The following is a 24633-nucleotide window of genomic DNA, read 5'->3' as shown; positions in this document are numbered from 1 at the left end:
AGAGAATTCTCAGTCATCTAGGAAATAGACCATACTAGAAATAGTATTTTGATATCTCTCTGTGTGAAATTGCTAAGGTATTCAAAGGTCAGAATGTACCCGAGTTTAAAGGTTGGTTCATTTAGCAGACACAACTTTGCTAAAGTTTCCAAAAATCAACAAACTTTAAAGTGTCCTACTACTTTCTACTGCACAAGATTGCTAACAAAACAAATGTATAGTGGGTTATTCATTGAGCTCATTTCTTTTCCAGATTCCTGAATGGAAATATTCCTTTATACATTTACTTGACAGGAAACCCGGCACTTAGGGGTTTGCGTATTTTATTGCCCCATCCTTATGAGTTTCAAAAGTAGTTATAAAATGGTTTGAATTTTTCCATATTTATTTTTATAAGTGTTAAATATTTGAAGTCAGATAGACATGAATGTTTTCAGGACTGAAGTGTCCACTCTTCCTGGTGCACTTGATTTACTTCTGTGAACATTCACAGCCCTTGAGGCATAACTGTGGTTCATAAAGTTGCTTTTTAGTGTTTTTCTGTTTTAGGACAACACTATGTTCAAACCTTTTCTGGGTGCCTAGTATACTCACATGCCTTCTTCATTGCCATTCACATTTATAAAACCTCTTCCTAGATGTCCATTAGGAAGACTCACATTGAACTAGGTTTTTCTAAGTACCCTTTCAAATTGCAACCGATACAATAAAACCCATCAAGCAAAGAGATGAAAACCGAAAGTATAGAATTCTGGTTTTAAAAGGGAAGAGGTATTTCATTTCAACATTGGAAGCCTTTCTAGCTCTCCTCAATGTACATAAGAACCACAGTTGCCATCTGTGTAGAAAGCTCTTGTCACGAGGTTACAGCATTAGTCAAATTTCAGGTAAATGTTGTAAAGAAAAAATCCTTAAATTAGAAGAGATTTATATAGCCAATTTTGTTTTCAACAAAATAGTCTCTATAATGTGCCCCAATTTAAAACATATTTTAAATAGTTAATAAGAAAGGAGGGATACTTTCAGCAAGAATAAGAAATAAAGTCCAAAACAGGAAAGATGCTAAACTTTCAGGGCTTAAGACATAACTTGTCCTGAGTGCGAATTAATGTATATTCCTAACTAAGCAAGTGTTCTGGCCTCTTCTAACTCACAAAACTAGAATTCTATAGGATGATGATCCATTTCTTTGTTCTAACTCTAATAAGAAAAGAAAAGGAGAGAGGAGGGTTGTCAATCTATCTTTTCCTATTTAAAGGTTTACTGAAGAGCTAAAAGCATTCTAGGGATAGACACATGGTAAGTCAAGACAAGCATATGTCTGCCAAAGCATGAATGGATACAAACAGAGGGAAAAGTGTGGTGTTCTGAGTGATCCTTAAGACAAATGTGAAGACATTTGGTGAAAACAACATCAGAGTATTTGAAATGAACTGCAAGCATGCTTATATTCCTTCACCTCTGTAGTCCATCTTTGTTTCCATGATACTACTGAGTTGTGTAACTTGCAGCCATGTAAGTGTTTTTCATGTAGTAGAAATAAAGAAAAGAGTACGGGTTCATTTAGTGGCTTTGTGCTCTGGTGTGGAAAACAAAGGCAAGGACTTATTGATGCTGGTAAGCCCCTGAGACAGAATCTCTGTCACAATCTAGGCCAGGTTACTAGATTGGAAGAGCATGGGAGTTGCTTTTTGTGAGCTGCTCCTGAAAGACAGCAGAGCCAGGGATTAGAGAAGGCAACAGTGGTTCTCAGGGCCAAAGTATGGGGCATGGGATTCAGCTTTCTATCTGCCATCTCCCCTGTCAGGAGTGCCTGGTGGCCCCTGCATTAGTGCCAGAGGCCTCTGGTGACACTCTGAATGAGCACAATAGTGCTTAAAGGCAAATGATGAGCCCCTCCAGGTCTGGCCTCAACTAAATGAGAGCAACTAGCACAAAAATGCAAAAGCAAGTTCTGGAGGTTGACCAGTTGGCCTCAGAAGTGGTGAACCACTGTTATTAAACAGGAAAATCTGGTGTTGTGGCACACACCTTTGATTCTGCCACTTGGCAGTAGAGACAGAAGGACCAAAGTTGATAGTCCTCCTCTACTGCATATGGTGTTCTAGACCAGCCTGTGCTACGTAAGACCCCTATAAAACCAAACAATAACAAAAATCTCATGTAAGTTTTAATGTGGAAAAATAAAAAAAGTGTTTGGATAAACAAACCAAGCTTTCATTTGAAAGTAACAATCCACACAGTAATAAATCATCTTGAGACAAATTACAAAGTAAAAAACAAGCAAACTTGAAAAGAGGTTTCTATTATCAAGATTTTTCTCTTATCTTTTATTTACTTGAAAATTTTGTGGACTATAATAGTTCAGATTAATGCTTAATAAAAGTCTGATTAGTGACTGTCAATGATTGAATGAATAACCAAAAGAATGAAGCCATCAATGAACATGTTTATTTTCCTGGGCTTTAGACTTGTAAGAGGGCCCAATGTGAAAAACTTGATAAATTCACTGATATTTTGCCAACATTCTCCCAATGTATTACTTTCCTTGTGCAGTGTCTGAAACAGAGAAACTTAAACTTTGGACATCCGATTGTGAGATTCCACTCCTTCCTGCCTTTCACTTATGAATCCCCTTTCCATTGCGAGATGATAAAAGTCCCTCTAGGCTAGTTTAAGCCTTTGTAATTCAAAGCATTAAGCTTTTGAACGAAGACATTAAATTTAGAGTATGGGAATGGAATATCAATTAGCTTTTATTATTTATTTGTTTCGGTATCATTATCTAATAATCTTTTCCTTGTGTCTAAATTCTAGTACTTCAATCACTGTAGATGCTTAGTGGGGGTTATTATCTGATTGAGAAAACTTCCCTTCATTGTAATTTTTAACTTTTCTTTTTCAAAATATTTTCTGATTCATTCATTTACCCTTCCAGGTGAAATTTAGAAATTCCACTTGAATATTTGACTTATTATTAGGTCTTTCCTATCTTTTGCTCTCCTGACTCAAACCATGTAATCCACCCTGTACGTCCTAATACCACCTAACCAACTTGTAGTTCAGTTATAAACATAGATAATAATGGTGATGATATTGTTTTATTTGCCGTGTCTTCTGGAAGTTGCTGACTTCAGATATTTTGTCCAGGGTTTTATAGGATTTTGTTGTAGTATAGTGTTCTTGTTTTCTTTATTATTATTATTATTATTATTATTATTATTATTATTATTATTATTTTGTTCTGTTTTGTTTTAAATATGATCTCCTGCACCCTAGGATGATCTTGAACTTACTATATAGCCAAGAATGACTTGAGCTTCTGATGATTTTGTTTGGGGAGTAGCATGTCCCACCAACTATGGTTGTATGTGATATTAATAGACTCCAGGGCATCATCATGCTAGGCAAGTACCCTACAAACTGAGATACAGCACAAGCCCCTTGGTTTTGATTTTTGAAATAGGGTTTTCACATTGTCAATCAGGCTGACCTGAAGCTTATAATGCAGCCTAGATTCACTTTGAACTCTCAGCAACCCTCCTATCTCAGCCTTGTGAGTACAGAGATTGACAGCTAAGAGCTATGCTTGCCTCAAAGTTTGGGTTTTTACTAGGATAGCTATTTCACATTAGCCCGGAGGAAACAAATGAGTTCTCTCCTTATCTGTTTAGAGTGTGGAAGGGGAGCATCACGAGAAAGCCGTGGAACTTCTCAAGGCTGCGAAGGACAGCGTGAAGCTAGTGGTCAGATACACCCCGAAGGTCCTGGAGGAGATGGAGGCTCGTTTTGAAAAGCTTCGGACAGCTCGGCGTCGGCAGCAGCAGCAATTGCTCATTCAGCAGCAGCAACAGCAGCAGCAACAGCAGCCACAACAAAACCACATGTCATAGGTGAGACTCACCCTCCTCCCCGTGTGCAAGTGCCTCACTCCCGAAAGACAGCTCCTGGGCCAACTGAAATGAAACTGTCAGGTGTAATAGACACTCCAAGGAAAATTAATCAAATGAAAGGTGATGGTGTCCGAAAATATAAATGGGTTATTCCATTTCTATGTGTCATTCAACTACAGCCTCTGCTTGTGTAAGATATTTTGGAAAATAATGTGCTATGGCAGTGGTAGCTACTGAATCCATGATGCGTTTTTATAAACTAGGGTGATGTATCCTCTTTGCCAACCCAGATGAATGCAGGAATGGGAGTAGATTCTAGTGTACTCATCCCCTTGACTAGCAGTTTTTACCTAGTATACAAGCTCCATAATAGAATAGTGCTATACCTGGCTACATATACTTTAGATCAGAGAGATATAGTGTATTGGAAATGTGTTCCACATTAAGAATGAAGTAGCACAATGATAGTCAACACAATGTGACATACTTAAGGGTTTGAAATATATCTGACTCTTTTACCTTCTCCCAAATTCCACTTCACAACAAGAAATGATAAATCAAGGTTTGCATCTATTTTCAAGAAAATTGAAGAAAAAATTATTCATAGTAAAAGTTGCCACCTTTGAAGTGTGTACTATGTGTCAGGGACACCTTTATCACATATCCCTAAGCCTCTGAAGAGCCTTTCAAGGAAATTAACATTAAAGCCATGTTTTAGTCAGTGTTCTATTGCTGTGAAGAGACACCATGACCATGGTAACTCTTATAAAGGATAACATTTAATTGAGGGTGGCTTACAGTTTCAGAGATTTAGTCCATTATCATCAGGGTGGGACATGGTAGCATGCAGGCAGACATGATGCTGGAGAAGAAGCTGAGAGTTCTATATCTGGATCCACAGACAGCAGGCAGAAACTGGCACACTAGGCCTAGCTTGAGCATATAAGACCTCAAAGTCCACGCCGTGCCCCCCCCCCCCCCCCCGTCATGGTAACACACTTCCTCCAACAAGGCCACACCTACTCCAAGGCCACACCATTTAATAGTCCACTCCCTATGAGCCAAACATTTAAAGACATGAGTCTATGGGGGCCATTCCTATTCAAACCACCACAAGCCACATCATTGATATGAGCAGTCTGAAGCTGTGATCAGCCAACACTAACAAGTAGATTGGAATTAGGGTTCTTCTTCTGGCAGTGTAAGATGCTCTGAAGTTATTTTTATATTTTCCGAGCTATTCACTAGAAAAAGAGCAATTTTATCGTTAGGCATTTGTGTACTACAATGTCTTTCAGTGTGCCTTGGTAAGGACATTCAAATGTTCTTAGAAAAGTGACAACAGGTGATGATGATGATTTTCCGTTTTTCCATATTGGTTTACTGTTTGCTTAACAGAAATATTGATTGAGACATGAAACATGCCTTTTAAAAAATGACACTTGGGAAAAAAGAAAATCTACATAGTGAGTTTTCTTTTTAAGCATACTTTAGAGATTGTAGAAATGGCTTAGTAGTTAAGAGCACTTACTGATTTTGCAGTGGACCTGGGTTTGGTTCCCAACACCTACATCACAGAGCTCACACCACCTGCAATTCTAGCTCCAAGGTTTCTGATCTTCTGGCTTCTGAGAGTACACCACACACATGGTACATGTAAAGACAATTACACACACACACACACACACACACACACACACACACACACTAAATAATGAAATACATACACATGTACATACATTTTTTAAAAATTATATCCCTTGCCCCAAAAGTATTTAGCTCCAACACCAGATGTCTTTTGACACAACTGTGGTCAGGCCCTCTCCAGTGAGATCCAGAGGTAACGTGAGCAAACACCTTATCTCTATGAGGCTGCATTCTGCTAAGAGGGAATAATTAATATATAAGCAAGAAAATAAGTCAACATCCTTTTGGGAGCAATATTTTGAAAAGTTAACTAAGGCTGTTTGAATGGACTCTGGCTAGGAGGTTACTCCACACAGACTCCCTCAAAAGAGATAGCATTGGAGATGAAACTGAATGCCAAGGACCAGCCCCCAAGGAGATTATAAGAGAGGAAATGGGCAGTGTGCTAGTGTATGAGTGGTTTTATATTTGAAGAACAGAAAGACGACTTTGAGAGTTGGAAATGATAAACCTTGAGTGATAATGATAGTGGTGGATTGTGAGGTCAAAGGATATGTGGGAACTGGGTACAGAAAGCCTCTCCACCCCCTGAGAGAAATTAGATTTTATTGCAATGGGAGACTATGAAGTTTTTTAAGCAAAAAGGTGGCATGACTTGATTGACGCTCCATAAAGATAATTTGATTCCTGTGACAATAGAGCATTACAGGGTTATAACAGAAAGAGACAAGTTGGAAGGTTAAAATATAGTGATCCAAGCAAGAGATAGATTAAATTAGACTATGTGGTTGGGATAGATACCATGAATAGATGTGGACTAGTCATTTTGCCTAAAGCCTTCTTCTCAATTATCCATTCTGTACTCTCAAAATTCTATCAAAAGTCTTTTTGGTAATAGAGGACATCCATGATTCTCTAATCAACCACTAGCACGCTTTCCTGGTAATACAAGCTCATACCTATTCTCCTGAGTGATTCATGATGTCAACCCTGAGTAAAACTGTCCAGGGATGTTTTGAAAGCAATATGTGTCAATCAGACTTCTGAGCTCTTACTGAAAGCTGCCCATGTTTTGCTAATTCAATTATCTTTGGAAATACACAATTTGACATAGACAACCATTTGGATCTCTATTCCCTGTTCAGTCTTCATTAAGTCACCTCAAGATTTCTTATGTCTCATTAGAAATTTACTTACATATTTAACCAGAAAAAAAGCACAGGCTGTCCTTTGTTGTTTACGTAGGATGTAGAAGAGTTCTGTTTGCTTGAGCATGAATTTTGTATCTATGCCTGTCAAGAGAGATATTGTAGTACACAGTGTCTGCCCCTTGAGATTAAATGGTAGTGACCATTTCAAGAACAATGAGAATATGCCCAATTTGTGGCACCCATGGATTTATGGTGAATTCAGTCAAAAAGACCCATATTAGCTCTTGCTTAATTTTTAATTAACTTGATCTTGAGGGAGTCAGAAAAGATTTACAACACTTACTAAGTTATACTACAGTTGTTTTTAAGAATTTTCAAGCTTATTAAATCTATTTAACTTGAAACAGATCTTGGACTTTTTGTTTTTGTTGCCATTCAAGCCAAAACCAGATAATCAAATTAGAATATTTGTCAGATACAGTCTCACTGCTTATTGGATGAAATATAACTTGATATTCTCAAAATCAGAAGTAATATATGTTATCTGAGAAGGTAGAAATTATGGAGTCACTATGAATGGGAAGTGGATAAAAAAGAAAACCAGATGGAATGTAAGTTGTACAGGGTTTGTCTTTCATACCTACTTGAATTTTAAATTCTGCCGAACTAAAATTGTCTTTCATCCTCACTTCTGTGTTTGTGAAGTGAGAAGATTAGATCCCGTTTCCAAAAATGTAAAAATAGGAATACTCCACAGTTACATGAAAGGAATCTAAACAGAAAATATGATTACAGGATTTGTCATGTCATGGCACTTTTTGAGAAAGTGCTATGTTTATTCATCTTATATGGATTTTTAGTTTTAAAACACGACTTCGTGTACACATTTGGGTTTTCACTCTGGTTTTCAAAGAATAAAAAGAAGAGGAACACGAACAATATTTCAGATATTAATATTCCAAGAAACATCCCAAGACCAAACCTGTTCCTTCCCTCCATTGTTGGGCAAGGATAGGATGAAGAATTCACCAGCTATGAAACCACCATAAATTCCCAAAGGTGAACACAGTGGCTAGCAATGTGGCTGACCCTACCTTCTGCTCTTTAAATCTGTTTCTTTTACTTTGCCCTTTCTGAAATTTTCCTCTACCCCCTGTTAATATCAAGGAATAGTTGCCAAAACCACTGATCAAGCCACTGGGAGCAGTAGATCCTATAAGGCAACCTGATAAAGGTAAATAAAAGGAGTCCAGAGTCCATCAAGCAGAAATTGGGAGCAGGCATAACGAGAATGCTAATGTTTATGAAATGATACAAGCAAGACCCCCTCTGAGTGATTCAGACATATTAAATGGCACTTCTTCACAATAGCCCCATGATGCCTAGCTACATCTCAGTTGTGTTTTAAGTCATGAGTGAGAGACATAAAATGATTTTTAAACAAATGGAACATTTTACAACTAGAAAATGACAGGGCAGAATTTAGACTGAAAAAATATGTGCTTCCACACCTCTTATTCCTCACTACACTGAAACATTGTGTCACTGCTCGAAGGCACTCAAACTTAGTGTTTGCTGATTCCACCTCACATTCATGAACTTCCTGGAGATGCAATTTTACATTGCTTACTGTTATCCACGTCGAAACCACCCTCCCCAGTCACCTCCAAAGCAGTACACCACCCTTAAAAAAGCTTCATTACTACAATAGTACTAGTTGTCCATTTTTGTCACAAAAATTCGCTATATATTTAGTGCTTGAAGGTAACACAACTTTAATATCTTATAGTTCTGTAAGATTCATTGCAATTGTTATAAAAATCCCAAGGACATTTTTTTGCCAAAAATATAAACACTAGTCCAAAAAATTTCAACCATTGCACCATTGAATAGCTAAACAATCTAGAGTAAAAGGAACAAATCTGGGATCATCACACTTCCTGCCTTCGAAATGTATTGCAGAATCGTTTAATCATAGTAAACCAAACAGCATGGTACTGGAGGAGCTTCCATGCTGTTTTTACACAATGACTGTTGTAAATCACAAATAATACACCCACCAATACTGGTCTGCCTTTTCTCTGCACTGTTTTAACATTTGCTGTCTTTTTTAATCTTTCAAATAGCCATTCTGGTAGCCAAGAAAACTCATTTTGACTTAAAATTTTATTTCCCCAAGAGTTCATGATGATGAGTGTTTTATTTATTTGTTTATTTTTCATGTGTCTCTTGGCTATTTATCTTCTTCGGGAAATAATCATCTAAGTGCTTTGGCTCCTTTTTGATTAACTGTTTTGGTTTTGCTGTTTTGATTTTGACTTGAGTTCTTTAACATATTTTGGATATTAGCCCCTCATCCAATGTATTATTCATAAGTATTTTTCTCCCAGTTTCTGGTCATTTGTCTCTTCATTTTATTGTATCCTTTGAAATGAAGAAGCTTTTTTTTGTTTCAAAAATTTCATTTGCCCATTTTTGCTATTCTCCCCATGTTTCATGTTGTATATACCATGTATGCTCAACCCAGTTTCTACATATGAGAGAAAACATGCCATATATGTCTTTGTGTGCCTGGTTTACTTTTCTTACTATGATGGTCTTCAGTCCCTTCTGTTTGACATCAACTGACTATCAAACCATTGCTTCATCTACAACCCGAGTCATCCTCTAATATGTAATCCAGCACATTCACAGACCCTACAAGATGGAAGGTATACCTATCAAGGCAGGGATGGGAGGAATAATTCTGAAGACCACAGCGGCACCTCTGAGATTTGACAAAGAAATATGTTCAACAAAATTCATTCTAAAACACAAACCAAGTTTGTTGCGTGAAAATAAATTACTGTAGCCAGCAAGATGACTTAGTTGGTAAAGGCGCTTGTCACAAAACACTGGTAACTTTCAGTCTTAACCCTTTCCGAACTGAGCAATTTTAGCCATGTTTAAACCTGGAGACATGAGTCTGATTTCCAGAACCCACATAAAGATGGAAGAGAAAAACCAAGACCACAAAGTTGACCTCTAACACACACACACACACATACACACACACACACACACACACACACACACACACACACACATACACACACACACCACACTTAAAAATAAATCCACTTAAAAATGAATGACTAATCTTCTGAGTTATAAATCATGTGATAGGTAAATAATCAGATGGTTCCTCCCAGAAGGAGTTATGCTGACCTCTACTTCATTTGCCTACTACCCTCTCAGCTACTGCTATATTTCTTAGTTCCATTCCCTTCCTGGATATATGAGAAACTCTACAATTCTGAATGTATAAACTGTGTTTGGATCCCCATTCCTTTAGGACATATGACTGTGATAATTTGGTTACTTTAAAAAAAAAAATCAATCTCTAAGCCAGAACGTGGTGGCACATGCCTTTAATTCCAGCACTCAAGGAGTCAGAGGGAGGTGGATCTCTGCCAGTTCCAGGCGAGTCTAGTCTACAGACAAAGCTCTAGGACAGCCAGGGCTACAAAGAGAAACCCTGTCTTGAAAAACAAAAACAAAACAAGAAAAAAAAATAAAATTAAAATTAAAAATAAAAAAATCTCTAGCTCTGTCACAAGGGGAATATGTAAACTCAATAAAACAATAAAAAAGTTAATGTGTGACCATTTAATACATTTCAGTCATGATGATACTGTTGCTACCGATGCTGCAGTGGGTAAAAATGTCAATCAATGGCATTCACTCTTTACACAATGCAGGAAGGCAATTTGCTTCTGCACAGTGGCCCCTTACGTGTCTGTTGTCTGTTCTGTAGCCCACGGGGCTGCTGGCACATCACTAGACGACTTTCAGCTGGTGGGTCGGTCAGAAGTAGGCAGAATAATTTTTTGAAAATCTGTCGTGTGCGATTAAATTTTTTGGCATTAAGTGAAGTGAAAATAGCATCGTCTCTTAAAGCAAGGATTGGGAGAAATGAGTCTGTAGTAGCGGAAGCGTGGCAGTTCTGAGGGAGGGTTTCAGGGAAGCAGCACCCTCAAATCTGGTCAGACAAATAGCGTTAGGCTGACCCTGAAGGAGGACTTAATTTCCGCCTCAGAGAAGGGATATTGGTGCTTCCAACTGGTCAGTCATAAGCTTTGCAGGCTTGTATCTCAGGAAAGGCACTACTAAATGCTCTTGTACTAATTATAGCCACACTATGAACATGGCTTGTACCTTTTGCCTGCGTGGAGAGAATTAGAATCATCTAGCACGGATAGGAAGAAATGTTAAGTATTTGACACGTTGCCAAGCTGAAATTCTTTGTTTCATTTTGGGGAAATGCTGTGGCGTTTCCTGTCATGCTCATCAGTTACTTCCTTCATAACAGGTTGACGGTTGGTGTTGCTTTGTTTTGCTTTTTCATGTTGGAAGACCGTGAATGAATGATGATGCCTCAAGTAATCCAAGCCATTCCCACTGTGGTGGTTTGAATGAGAACGGCCCCCTGTCTTAGTTAGGGTTATTGCTGTGATGAAACAAAATGACCAAAAGCCACTTTGGGGGAAGAAAGGGTTTATTTGGCCTACATATCCTGAATCCACTAAAAGAAGCCGAGTCAGGAACTCAAACTGGGCAGGAATCTGGAGACAGGAGCTTATGCAGATGCCATGGAGGAGTGCTGCTTACTGGCTAGCTTTTCATAGCTTGCTCCTCCTACTTTTGTATAGCACCCAGGACTGTACCAGGCCTTTTCTTCTGAGCCACCAACCAGCTCCCAAATCATGACACAGAGACTTCTTATTGGTTATGAATGCTCAGCCTAGCTGAGGCTCCTTTCTGGCTAGCTCTTTTAACTTAAATTAATTTGCTTCTCTTTATCTACCTTTTGCCTCAGGGCTTTTTAATTTTCTTTCCTTCTGTATGTCTTACTTTCTCTTGCTTCCTCCAGTGTCTGGCTGGCTGGTGGCTGCCTGGATTCTTGCCCTGGGCATGGGCATGTCCCTCTCTTTCTCTCTCATTCTCTACCTTCTCTCACTCATTCTTCTCCTGAGCCTAGATTTCTTCTCCTATTTGTTGTCTCTGCCTGCCAGCCTTGCCCATCCATTCTCTGCCTAGCTATTGACCATTCAACTCTTTAACAGACCAATCAGGTGCCTTAAGCAGGCAAGGTGAAACAAATGCAACACATTTACGTAATTAAACATGCATCCTTACATCGTTAAACAAATGCAGCATAAACAAATGTAACACACCTTTACATAGTTAAATATTCCACAACACAGTACCAGTAGCTCAGGGGTGACATCACCCACAACGGTCTGGGACCTCCCCATCAATCAGTAAAATGCCCTACAGCCTTGTCTACAGCCTGATTTTATGGAGGCATTTTCTCAATTGAGGTTCCCTCCTCTCAAATGACTAGAGCCTATATCAAATACACAAAACCGTCCAGCACACCCCCATAGTCTCATATTTGAATGTTAGGTTCACAGATGGTAGAACTATTTTTGGAAGGTTTAGGGGGTGTGTGACCTTGTTGGAGGAGTTATGTCATACGGGGTGGGCTTTGAGGTTTCAAAAGATTACTATCAGGCCTAGCCTTCTACCCCCTGCTTCCTGATATGGAGAAAATGTAAGTTCTCAGCTACTGCTTCTCTGTCATTTCCACTTGCTTGATGCAATACTGTCCCCAAAGACGGTCATGGACTCACCCTCTAACACTATAAACAATCCCCCAATTAAAGACTTCTTTATAAGGTGCCTTGGTCATGGAATAGAACAGTAACTAAGACATGTACCATGTATACTCTTAATGTTTTTAGTGACTTATCGTCTTAAAAGATACAGTGCATACTCTTGATGTTTTTAGTGATTTACAGTTTAAAAATGAATCCTAATCACTGATTTCTCTCCACTGTCTCCCCCGCCCCCATTTTAGGCCCTGAAGAAAAGCTACCGGGTCAGTCATCAGACAGTCACTAATTTGGAATTGTGCTCCAGAATCCCAGCACATAGAAAAAGGGAAAGGCGACACCAATAACCGCACCCATTACAAAGCTGTGAACACCTGGTGTATCCATTCTTTACCAAGGCAATTCAACATCTTCCTCCTCTGGGCACCAGCCCCCTGTTCATTGCTTTTTACCTACTCAGACCTTCCATTCACGGCAGTGGAAACTCTCGGTGTGTTGAGGGAAAGAACTTTCCAGTCTGCAGACTGAAGCGGTGTAAGAATAAAGTCTGTGACTTTTGAATAAATCACCAGGGCTAGGATGATGTGAATCTTTAGTCTAAGGCTCTTCCAGAGATTAGCAAACCCTTCATTAGGCTATAGTTCAAACTGCATCAGTTCAAGGTTGTGGCCACTTGAAAGGAACCTGCACATTGTCCCTTGCCCTCACCTGTTCCACAGTCTGTATTGCTGAGCTGTCAGTATTGGAATTGGATTTAGTTACAAACTCAACCTCCCTCCATTCTCCTCTTGAAAATGGCAAGTTTTTATCCCACACAATCTCTGCAGAACCTAGAAACAATTGGCTCTCTATTTTCTGTTTTTATCAATTTCTGGCTGTATTAACAGAGTAGGATATTTTACCTGACCTTTTAATTTTTAGAAGCAAGGGTTGTAACTCAATGTTGTCCTTTTTAAAAATTTAAGCATTGCCTATATCTATTATTTATTTCAACAGAGTAGAATGTACATTTATTCCACAAAATACATAAGATCAGAGTACATTTGTTCTATATTTACCAAAGGTTACTATCCTGGTAAGAGATTATCTCCACTTTATGAACTCATCCTCACTTGATATATAACCTGCCCTCCATATTTTCTTGTGAAATTTTATTTATTTATTTTTATTGGTAAACTTTGGAGAAGTCTAAACCCATCCTGCACACATTGATGTGCTTTCATAGATATCTATTTGATATTTTAACTCTTGGAGATTTATAAAACTGAATTATAAAAGGTGCACATAGATATATATCCAAGGGGATATATCACACAAAGTTTCCATCAGTTTCCCTAAATGCAAACTGCATATTTTTTGACAGTCTAATATCAAAGGTATTGGCCCTCTTACATTGAGGTATGTGGAACTCAGCGATACCAGTATTGTGAATGATAGACATTGCTTCCTCCAAAGGCAAATGTGTTTCATTTTGCATATTTCCATTTGCAAACATGCAATCAGATTTTTCAGTTTTCACAAAGCACTATTAGTGCTTCCTGTACACACAATACTTTTTAATTTAGGGTGAATCTGGGTTCCTAATCTGGTTTTCCATAATGTAATGAAAAGGAAGGAAGCTATAACTATCTGGGCACTTAAACACCTTAAGCACAAAAATGTACATGCACACACACACACAAACACACACACACACACACACACACACACACACACACACACAAGAATAACTGCCAAGTTAAACTGTTGAAATAGAGCCAGGTATTTTAACATGTTCGTTTTTTCAAATGCAGAAAATGGTCCGTCCCCCTCCAAAGATACAACAAATTTGATATTTCAGATAGTCTTCCAGCATAGAAATTTGTGAAGCTTGGCTTGCAGGCTATCTTCTTGAAACTAAACAAAACCAATTAGATTTTCCCAGCACGTTTTATTTCACGCCGTCGGGTGGTACTATTGTCAATAGCAATTTCTTCCTACTCTAGATAGTGCATCACCCACCAGGTGACAAAGAGTGAGAAACCCGAGAGCTACACCAATTTATTTCAACACTATCCTGTTGTGGTAACAGGTTCCCATCCTGGAAAACATCATTTTTTACTAGAGAGAGGTTGGGGGAGGGGTCAGCAAGGACCCAGAACGTTATATAAAATAGGTCAATGAAAGGGACAAGCATGGCAAAAAAGAACTAAGTGGAGACTATATGAATATTATTCAGTTTGAAAGATAGTTCTCATTTTTATAAGAAAAAAATGTAATAAACATATATTTTAGTTATCATTTAACAAAGAAATATTAAAGCTATTCAGGAGATGCCACAAAACTCTCATAAAAGGAAACCATCTCACCCTTATAATGAGAAAATGGTCATTTCAACGAGTTTCAGTACATTGTATAAATTTGGAGCTTAAGATGAGTATGTTTTCCCTTAGCTGTTACATGTTTAGTGAATATTGAAGTTAATATATGGTTTCACATCAATACAAGTATTGTCAGAAGCAACTCTGAAATCACCAGATACTTTACACTGGTGTTTTCTAGAAGTCTTTGTATTTTATGCTTCATTTGTACAATGTGTAGTGCTGATAAATGTATGCCAAGTTGTTTGTTGAAATGAAGCAATTCATCATACCTACAGAAGCCAAGGATAGGTTATACGTCTTGGTGGTCTTACATACAAATGGCTGGTTCACTTTAGTGACGTTTACCTTGTTGAAATGTAAGCAGTTCCCTAAAATTGTAATCAAAGGGACACATGTCTTAGCATGTCACTAATGGGTCTCTGAAGTTTCCCTGAAGCAAGATGGAAAAGAAAGAACAAATCCATCACAATTTGTCCTGACCTTCTTTATTCCTAAGAATCACATACAGAGCCACGGACATGGCTGATGTCATCCATTTTTTTTTTTTTTAAAAAAAGGCATAATAGACTACTCTTCCATTCAATTCAATATAAATATAATAAACAGGTTGTTAAAAGTTAGGGAGAAATGGTTGTGACTTCTTAGCAGGGACCTGATGAATCGAATCTCAGTTCTTTCCTCTGGTCAAGGTGGTAGGCAGTGCAACAAATCTCTTTTGTACTTTTTCCCTCCTGCAATTTCTGAAGCAAGCACAGAAGGTAAAAGAATCCCTGAACATTTTCATTGGAGCATTTACATTTTGATTCTGTCACCATTTGCAACGGGAACATCTGCAGGGAGATAATGAGCCTAAATTACAATCGACTTCGGAAGAATAACAGACTTTTGTGTTCCTCAATCATGTAATCAATAAGGAACTCTCTAGCGAGGAGAGTCACCCCTATCTTTTAAGACAATGCTAAGATCTAGATGAAAACTCTAGCATTCAGGGGCTTGTTAAGAACTGGAGCTTATCTCGAAAGAACTTAGAGACGAATTACACCCATTTACAAATGCGGTTCCCAAACGTGACATCAAGTTGATCTTATTTCTTTTTACGCAGACGCACACTCAGGGCTCCAAATGTGGTACATTGCTTTCAACATCTATGACTATCTGTGGTTTTGTGAATGAGTGCCTGGATTTCTCACCTTTTAGCGGGGCTTTGCTCATAAGCACTCATAGCCTATATTTAAGAGTAGCTTCAGACAAAATTATGACATAAATATAAATCATTCTCTGAGGGTTCAGGGAGCCCTACAAGGAAGACCTTCCCCACCATCCTGTCCTTCTTTAGATCCCAAAGTCCATAAGACCAATGGATGCGATTACATTCCTGGGGATGGGCTGGCACACTGTGTGGTACTCAATGAATATTTGTTGAATAAATGAATGATTGAGGAGGGGGATAAATGAATTGATTTTGACTTCTGACTGACATACCTTATTAATTGGCACTAGAATTTCACATGTCATAGCAGAGCCAGGATTTTCTCTAAGATATGATGTGGAATCAAATTACATGAAATATCTCAAAGATTTAAGGACCTTTAGGTCAGGGGCAATGCTTGGGAATTCAGGTATACATATATATTTCCATGTACTTAGTTATTTAAATTCCTGTGTTGCTGGTGCATGCTAGATTCTGGAAATGCATTATGAAACAAGTCAAATGTAATGCCATCCTAAGGTGTAGTCCTTAGCGCTTATTCTGGCCGAACTGTTTTATCACCCACCTCATGGGAACCATGAAATATTTCCTGCATAACTTATGTGAGCTTGCTAATTTCTGAACATACCACTCAAATATACCACATAGTTTAGCCATAAAGCAAAGTTACAACCCAGTGACGTAAGCAATTGTAACAGTCTTAACAATTGCATCAGTTCCTATTAGGTTGCAGCTTCTGTACTGAATGCTTTCACAAACTCCTCCCCACAACAGCTCTTCTTACTAGGCTCTATTTATACCTGGGAATAGGAAAGCAAAGATTGTATGACTTTTCCAAGGTCACCTGATTAGCTGGTGGAGTTGGGGCTTGAACCTATGAAATCCAACAGAATAGTTCATATGCCTAACCATATGTGGGCTTGGGGAGCACTATTACATTACAATGGATGAGTCGTTGTATATAGAAATACCTTGAATTTGTAAAGTAGTAAAAGATATTAGTAAATTATAACTCATGATAGTCAACAAATCACATCAGAAACACAAAACAGGGTTAGAACTGAATCTTACTTTTATAGCATACTCTCATGAACAGTACTTCAAGCCAGGGACATGCATACAAGTTCAGATCTGGAAAATTTCTATTTGTGAAAATGTTTCAATGACTTCAGAATTATTTATTGTCAGCCACTGTGTCTATCTGGTGCTACAAAAACCGAAAGAACAAAAACCCCTGCTCTAAGGGCTTATAAATACACAGTGTAGAGATGAACCAAGGATATTTCATATGTATAGGGAAGGATTGGCCAATTGTACCGTTTTTTTTTCCACCATTGCATGTACATCGTGTCTTTCCAATTGTTTTCATTGTTTTTATGAAAGAGCTGCAAAATTGTGCAGTGGTTAAACCTGACCAAAGTGATATTATGCTGCTGGGAAGTAAACGTATTAGAAACCAGACTGGAAGTATTGTTTTTATTAACATCATGGGGATAATCAGATGCTAATACATGTGTGTATTTGGATGTGAAGACTCATATGTTTCTCTATACCTAACACATACTGAGATCTTTCCGTGTAGGGATGAGGTTCTCTTAAGAAAGAGAGAACACAGTTCCTTCTTTCCCCCTTCACGTCCCATGTAAGAACTTCAGAGACTAAATTAAAAAGTGGAGATCAAAAAGTGGAGATCGGCCGGGCGGTGGTGGCGCACGCCTTTAATCCCAGCACTCGGGAGGCAGAGGCAGGCAGATCTCTGTGAGTTCGAGGCCAGCCTGGACTACCAAGTGAGTTCTAGGACAGGAAGGACTGTTACACAGAGAAACCCTGTCTCGAAAAATTAAAAAAAAAAAAAAGTGGAGATCTTTAAGTCATTCTACAAGTGGATACCAGTTTGGTTTTTGAAATCTAATCATTTGCTTTGGATGTTATCTGCCACACCTTTCTAAGTTTTCCTGTAGAGAAGTTATACTGAGTTTTATAATCCTGCACATGCAACCACACCTAGCTTTTTAAAATTTTTTTCTGACATGAATGCTGGGGATTTGAAACTCAGGTTCTCTTGCTGATATAGTACTTTAACCGCTGGGTCCCCAGATAGATCTTTATCTCTTATTCTCTCAGCTTTCCTGATCTGATTTTTATCCTCAGAATGAGCGTGGAGATTTGTTTCAATATTTTTCATGACACCCTCACCATCTCCCATTTTCCCCACATACAATACTCCATGGGAGAAATTCTGAAAAGCAAAAGTGGGCTTCAGTTTATCAACTCAGCTATAGGATGCTTCTCCTATCCTGCTCCAGTCGTAAGGCTTGTGAGCCTTATAATCATCCTCATAACTACTTTGATTATATAAGTTAATGGAAGTTACCAATAAAACTCAAAACACGTAGTCAGCCTTAGACTTTTTATCATGTTGTCAGTGTAACTGAAGTTTTCTCCAGTCCTGTCTGGATACCAGTTTGGTTTTTGAAATCTAATCATTTGCTTTGGATGTTACCACACAGAGTAAACACACAGAGATTTATATTACTTATAAACTGTATGGCCGTGGCAGGCTTCTTGCTATCTAGTTCTTACATCTTAAATTAACCATTTATATAAATCTATACCTTGCCACATGGCTCATGGCTTACCAGTATCTTACATGTTGGTACTCATGATGGTGGCTGGCAGCATCTCCTGACTCAGCCTTCCTGTTCCCAGAATTCTCCTCTCCGCTTGTCCCGTCTATACTTCCTGCCTGGCTACTGGCCAATCAGCATTTTATTTATACAGAGTAATATCCACAGCATGTCAACGTCATGTTTTATCTGAGATTAATAATTATACTCTGGTATCATTTAGACAAGTGTCCCTAGAGAATGAAATAGAAAGAGCTTAGTAGCCAGAATAGTCTATTGAGAGGTGGCAAAGGTTAATGGAGGTTGTTAAAGTTCCATTGAAAGTGGGTACTGGGTCTCCAGCCCCTTTCTTTTCTCTCACATTTCAGCCATATAGTTGTGTGTTTCCCCCTACACACCACAGGCCCAAAGCAACAGGGCCAACCTGTCACAAAATGACACCTTCAAAACTGAGCAAAGCAAACTTTGCCTCTTTATGCATTGGTTTCACTCTGATATTTAGTCATGGGGACAACAAAGCTGACTGACACATACACAGATTACCCCCACATTGAGCCTTCCCAAGGTGTCATTTGGTTCTTGAAGGATGAAAATCTACAATACCCTGAAGGAAATATACAACAGACCTACAACCTACCTTTTTTTTTTTTCATTAAATTGGATTACAAAAAGGAGAAACACATCACATGAGTATAGTTTCAAAGAATTTCACTGTTACCTGGAAGCTTCCTGTGAACATTTGTTTATTAACTGCACTGTAATATCTTTAGAAAGATAGTGAAAGAGCTGGAAGAGTGAGAAGCAGACTGCCTGACACAGGGACGGAGACATGTGGAGGAGCTGTGCATGCATGTGCCTTGTAACACAGTGACTCAGAATCTAGTCCTCACCTTTGAAGATCCTAGATCATGTATTTTCTCTAAGAAAACTAGAGACAGAGAGTTCCACTTAAAAATGTGTATTTCACATCTTCAACAAATGGTGCTGGCATAACTGAATATCAACATGTAGAAGGCTGCAAATAGATCCATATCTATCACCATGCACAAAACTTAAGTCCAAGTGGATCAAAGACCTCAACATAAATCCAGCTACTCTGAACCTGCTAGAAGAGAAAGTAGGAAGTAGTCTTGAACGCACTGGCATAGGAGACCACTTCCTAAGTAGAACACCAGTAGCACAGACACTGAGAGAAACAATCAATCAATGGGACCTCTTGAAACTGAGAAGCTTTTGTAGAGCAAAGGATACGGTCAACAAGGCAAAGCAACAGCCTACAGAATGGGAAAAGATCTTCATCAACCCCACATCTGACAGAGGACTGATATCCAGAATATATAAGGAACTCAAGAAATTAGACATCAAAATGCCCAACAGTCCAATTAAGAAATGGGCTATAGAACTAAACAGAGAATTCTCAACAGAGGAAACTCAAATGGCCGAAAGACATTTAAGGAATTGCTCAACATCCCTAATCATCAGGGAAATGCAAATCAAAACAACTCTGAGATACCACCTTACGCCTGTCCGAATGGCTAAGATCAAAAACACTGAAGACACCTTATGCTGGAGAGGATGTGGAGCTAGGGGAACACTCCTCCACTGCTGGTGGGAATGCAAGCTTGTACAACCACTTTGGAAATCAATATGGCGCTTTCTTAGAAAATTGGGAATCCATCTCCCCCAAGATCCAGCTATACCACTCTTGGGCATATACCCAAGGAATGCTCAACCACACCACAAGAGCACTTGTTCAGCTATGTTCATATCAGCATTGTTTGTAATAGCCAGAACATGGAAACAACCTAGATGCCCTTCAACTGAAGAATGGATAAACAAAATGTGGTACATATACACAATGGAATACTACTCAGCAGAGAAAAACAATGACATCATGAGGTTTGCAGACAAATGGATGGATCTAGAAAAAAATCATGCTGAGTGAGGTAACCCAGACTCAGAAAGACAAACATGGTATGTACTCACTCATAGGAGGATACTAGATGTGGAACAAGGATGACTGGACTGCTACTCACATCACCAGGGAGGCTACCTGGAAAACAGGACCCCAAGAAAGACACGGGGATCGCCCAATGACAGAGAAATGGAATGAGATCTATATGAACAGCCTGGACATGAGTGGGGGTAGTGAAGGGCGAGGGTCGAGGGAAAGAGAGCTTGGGGGAGTGGGAGATCCCAGCTGGATCAACAACAGAGAGGGAGAACAAGGAATAGGAGGCCATGGTAAATGAAGACCACGTGAGAATAGGAAGAAGCAAAGTGCTAGAGAGGCCCACAGTAATCCACAAAGATACCCCCACAACAGACTGCTGGCAATGGTCGAGAGACAGCCCGAACTGACCTACTCTGGTGATGGGATGGTCAAACACCCTAATTGTGCTAGAAAACTCATCCAACTACTGAGGGATCTGGATGCAGAGATCCATGGCTAGGCCCCGGGTGGATCTCTGAGAGTCCAATTAGCGAGAATGAGGAGGGTTTATATGAGCGAGAATTGTTGAGACCAAGGTTGGATAAAGCACAGGGACAAATAGCCAAACGAATGGAAACACATGAACTATGAACCAATGGCTGAGGGGTCACCAACTGGATCAGGCCCTCTGAATGGGTGAGACAGTTGATTGGCTTGAACTGTTTGGGAGGCATCCAGGCAGTGGGACCTGGTCCTGTGCTCATTGCATGAGTTGGCTGTTTGAAACCTGGGGCCTATGCAGGATCGCTTGGCTTGGCCTGGGAGGAGGGGAATGGACCTACCTGGACTGAGTCTACCAGGTTGATCTCAGTCCGCGGGGAAGGCTTTGCCCTGGAGGAGGTGGGAATGGGGGATGGGCTGGGGGGAAGGTGAGGGGGGCGGGAGGGGGGAGAACAAGAGAATCTGTGGCTGATATGTAGAACTGAATTGTATTGCAAAATAAAATTTTTTTTAAAAAAAAAGAAAACAGAAAAAAACAATAAATAAATAAATAAATAAATAAATAAATAAATAAATAAATAAATAAATAAATAAAATGTATATTTCAGATCGATATCACTGGTCCCCTTCATTTGCCAGAAGTGTCTCATTGTAGAGAACACAATGTGTGGTCAACCCACGAAGAAGAAGGAACGGTGTGACCAAGGACCAGATTAACCTTCCTCGATCCACAACATGATTGAAAGGATTCTCTTTTTTCTGTTGCAAGAAACCAAAACCAACAACTGAACACACGTTTTAAAGAGAGAAAATAAATCAGCTCGAAAGCAGATGATAATCTAGGCCTCAGCGATGATAAAATTTTGTCTTTTTCCTCTTCCCTCTTCCTTGGATCTGCTTATCTCTCCTCTTTCTGTTTCTTTTCTCCTGCTACTGTCATTTTCTTTCCTTGTAAGTCACTCTCCTCCAGTCCTGAAGCTATGAATCTAAGAGCAAAACTAAGGACGGGAGAAATGGCCTCAGTGGCTAAGAAAGATCAGTTCCTAGCACCCATTCTGAGCAGTTCAAAACTGCCTATAACTCTAGCTCCAGAGATCTGATGCTTCATGCCTCCTTGGGTATTTACACACACATTCACAGAGGCTCGTACATACACGTAATTAAAAATAATGCATGAACAAACAAATAGGAAAGCAAATTCTCTTTTCCTTGGTGTCAATATCTTATAGGAAGATTCTGAATAACTCTTCGTGGTTCTGGTCCCTTAATGAAGCAAATTGCTATAAGCTAAATGACCGACCAGGCCCAGGCAAGATTCTCATATCCATTGGGTCTTTATGTAGTAGCTGCACAGAAACCAGGATGAGAGGAACACCATGGCTCTAGTATACAGCAAGCCAAGAACTGCCCTTGAATACAGATATCCAAAAGCAGATTGAGTTATTTTGATAACATTGGGTTACTGAGATAACATTTTACCTGAAAAATTAGAAGTACCTTCTTGGAACAGAAGCCATACAAACAAGTGCTGCAAAGTAAGTGGGACCTGCCACGTGAATTAGCACTGGACAGACATTGATTGCAAGAGGCTCAGTACCACAAACCTTGCCTCATAACAAGGAAGGTCACCTATCTCAGTATGAGCTGGGGAGTTATTCTGGGTAAGTGGCTAATCTCTGTTTCTGTAGCTTCTACAGAGCACAGCAGTTAAATGACCAATGAGGAATCACCGAGAAGCTCTTACATCGTGCAGATATCGAAATACACCACCTTCAGAAAGTCAGAGGAGACAGTGAACTGAAAATTGTGTCAATGGGAACAAACTTGTTTGCATGTCATCACAACATAAAACTGATGACATATGAGTATTTACTGAGTATCAAGTACCTTACTCAGTATCAAGGACTTTCATATCTCAAGACCTTTGTATCTCTTAGCTGTCACATCCCAAAGAAACCCAGGACAAGTCTCAGTACCCCTGACTCCTTCCAGTACTTCTCACCTTACTCCCTACCCTAAACCTCTCCTTCCCAGGGGCTGGGCTTCTATTTTGCTTGTCCGAGCTTCTGATCCCTACATAACCTCAGGCATTTTGGCTAGGTGGTCTCTTGCTCTCTCTTTGCTCCTGGCTGGCTCTACTCCTGGATCTGTCTTGATCCACTTACCTGCCCCCTCCCCTCTTGCTCTCTCTTTCTCTCTCTAGTCTCATGCCTTGGTTCACTCTGCTGGTCATGTTCAGTATGGACCGTTCCATTCTCCACTAGTTATACTCTCCCTTATATCTACAATAAACCTCCTCAACCTTACCTAGGAGCATCATGTCCTCATTTACTCATTCATCTGGTGCCAAAACCATGGGAGTAGCATATATGAGCTCCTTTGCAAGGGACTTGGCCTCTCTGAACCAGGCTGCTGATTTGACCCTCGTAGTGTATGTATGTGCAGATCATATATTTCTGCTGGCTTCTGCTACCCACCAAATTTGACTCCAATGCCTAGAGTCTGCCTCTTCAGCTGCTTCTTCCCTTCACCTGCTCTGACTATCCATCTCTCCTCTCCTACTCAATAGGTGGTCTTTCTCTTGCTCATGGAGCTTCCTATGTCCTTCAGAGAACTCATCATGTAGACATCTCAAGCTGACTATGCCCTCTGGGGCCCCCAACCATGTGGGCAATTCGCTACTTATTAAGACACTCTTTGGACTCCACTGGAACCACCCCTTTTCCCAAAAGCCTCTCCTCCTCTACTAGATAAGTGTCACCCCAGAGCTGCCTGCTTTTTCTGTTACTACAAAAGTCATACTGGTGTACCAGGATGCTCCTCTCACCCTATAACATGGAAAGGGATGCCTCTCCTCTGTGATTGGGATATTTCTCTCGGGCAAGTCATTCAGTCCATTTGGGGATGCTCCGGATTGAAATCCTTGTTCTACAATATCTAACCCTCCTCTACTCCCTTTGTTCTCAGTTTCTCCCTGGAATTTCCTTGTCTCCTCCCAGGAGGTGCAGTCCTACTTCCTTAAGCCCTTCTGGACCTGTAACCCTTTCCTTGCCTCTCCCTCCATGCTGCCTGCTCTATCTCTTCCCTGTGCCTCTAGCTTCCTTACACTCTTCTGGGGCTTCTCTGATCTTTTCTCTTTTCTTCTTTGGACTCAGAGATTATATTAAATCTTCCTGTCTTACTGCAAATGGCTTGGACTCAATACAGCTCAATCAATGGCCAAAAACTGACATACTTGATTTTCAAATTCTCCTAAATCATAACAACTTCTGCCACCACACAAACAAGTGACCACCAAATCTCCTCTATCTAAGCTTTCTCTGCTCTATGCTCCCCAAAACTTTCTTAACTGCTGTGACTTCTCAGTGTTGTGCTCACAAGAAATCTTCTAGGACTATTATGTAAACACTCTTCATCTCAGGACTTACAAATTCACTGGGTGTGGTTTAAAAAAATCTGTAATAAAAAGTTAGCTTAAAACCTTAACAAAAAGTTTATAGTTAAAAAAATCTATACATAGGCAATTTTAATTTGCTACAGCATATTATATGTGGTTTAACTCTTGTTTAAGGTATATATACATACATACATACACACACATATAATGTACATACATACATATATACACATATATATATATATATATATATA

The 24633-nt window shown here is 39.4% G+C and overlaps 1 protein-coding gene across 4 annotated transcripts in view; it reads left to right on the top strand.

Annotated features, from left to right (window-relative positions):
- The window catches only part of Lin7a (lin-7 homolog A, crumbs cell polarity complex component), a 135351-nt gene extending 122438 nt beyond the window's left edge, over positions 1–12913 (top strand). For all 4 annotated transcript variants that reach the window (XM_059245212.1, XM_059245213.1, XM_059245215.1 and 1 more), the window contains 2 exons: positions 3675–3893; positions 12594–12913. In XM_059245212.1, coding sequence (XP_059101195.1) covers positions 3675–3893 — 219 coding nt within the window. In that variant the 3' untranslated portion in view covers positions 12594–12913. The remainder of the gene's footprint in view (positions 1–3674; positions 3894–12593) is intronic.
- The last annotated feature ends 11720 nt before the right edge of the window (positions 12914–24633 follow it).

The sequence above is a fragment of the Peromyscus eremicus genome, chromosome 18, assembly GCF_949786415.1.
Source record: "Peromyscus eremicus chromosome 18, PerEre_H2_v1, whole genome shotgun sequence".
Taxonomy (NCBI): Eukaryota; Metazoa; Chordata; class Mammalia; order Rodentia; family Cricetidae; genus Peromyscus; species Peromyscus eremicus.
This window is presented reverse-complemented; position numbering and strand designations above follow the sequence as displayed.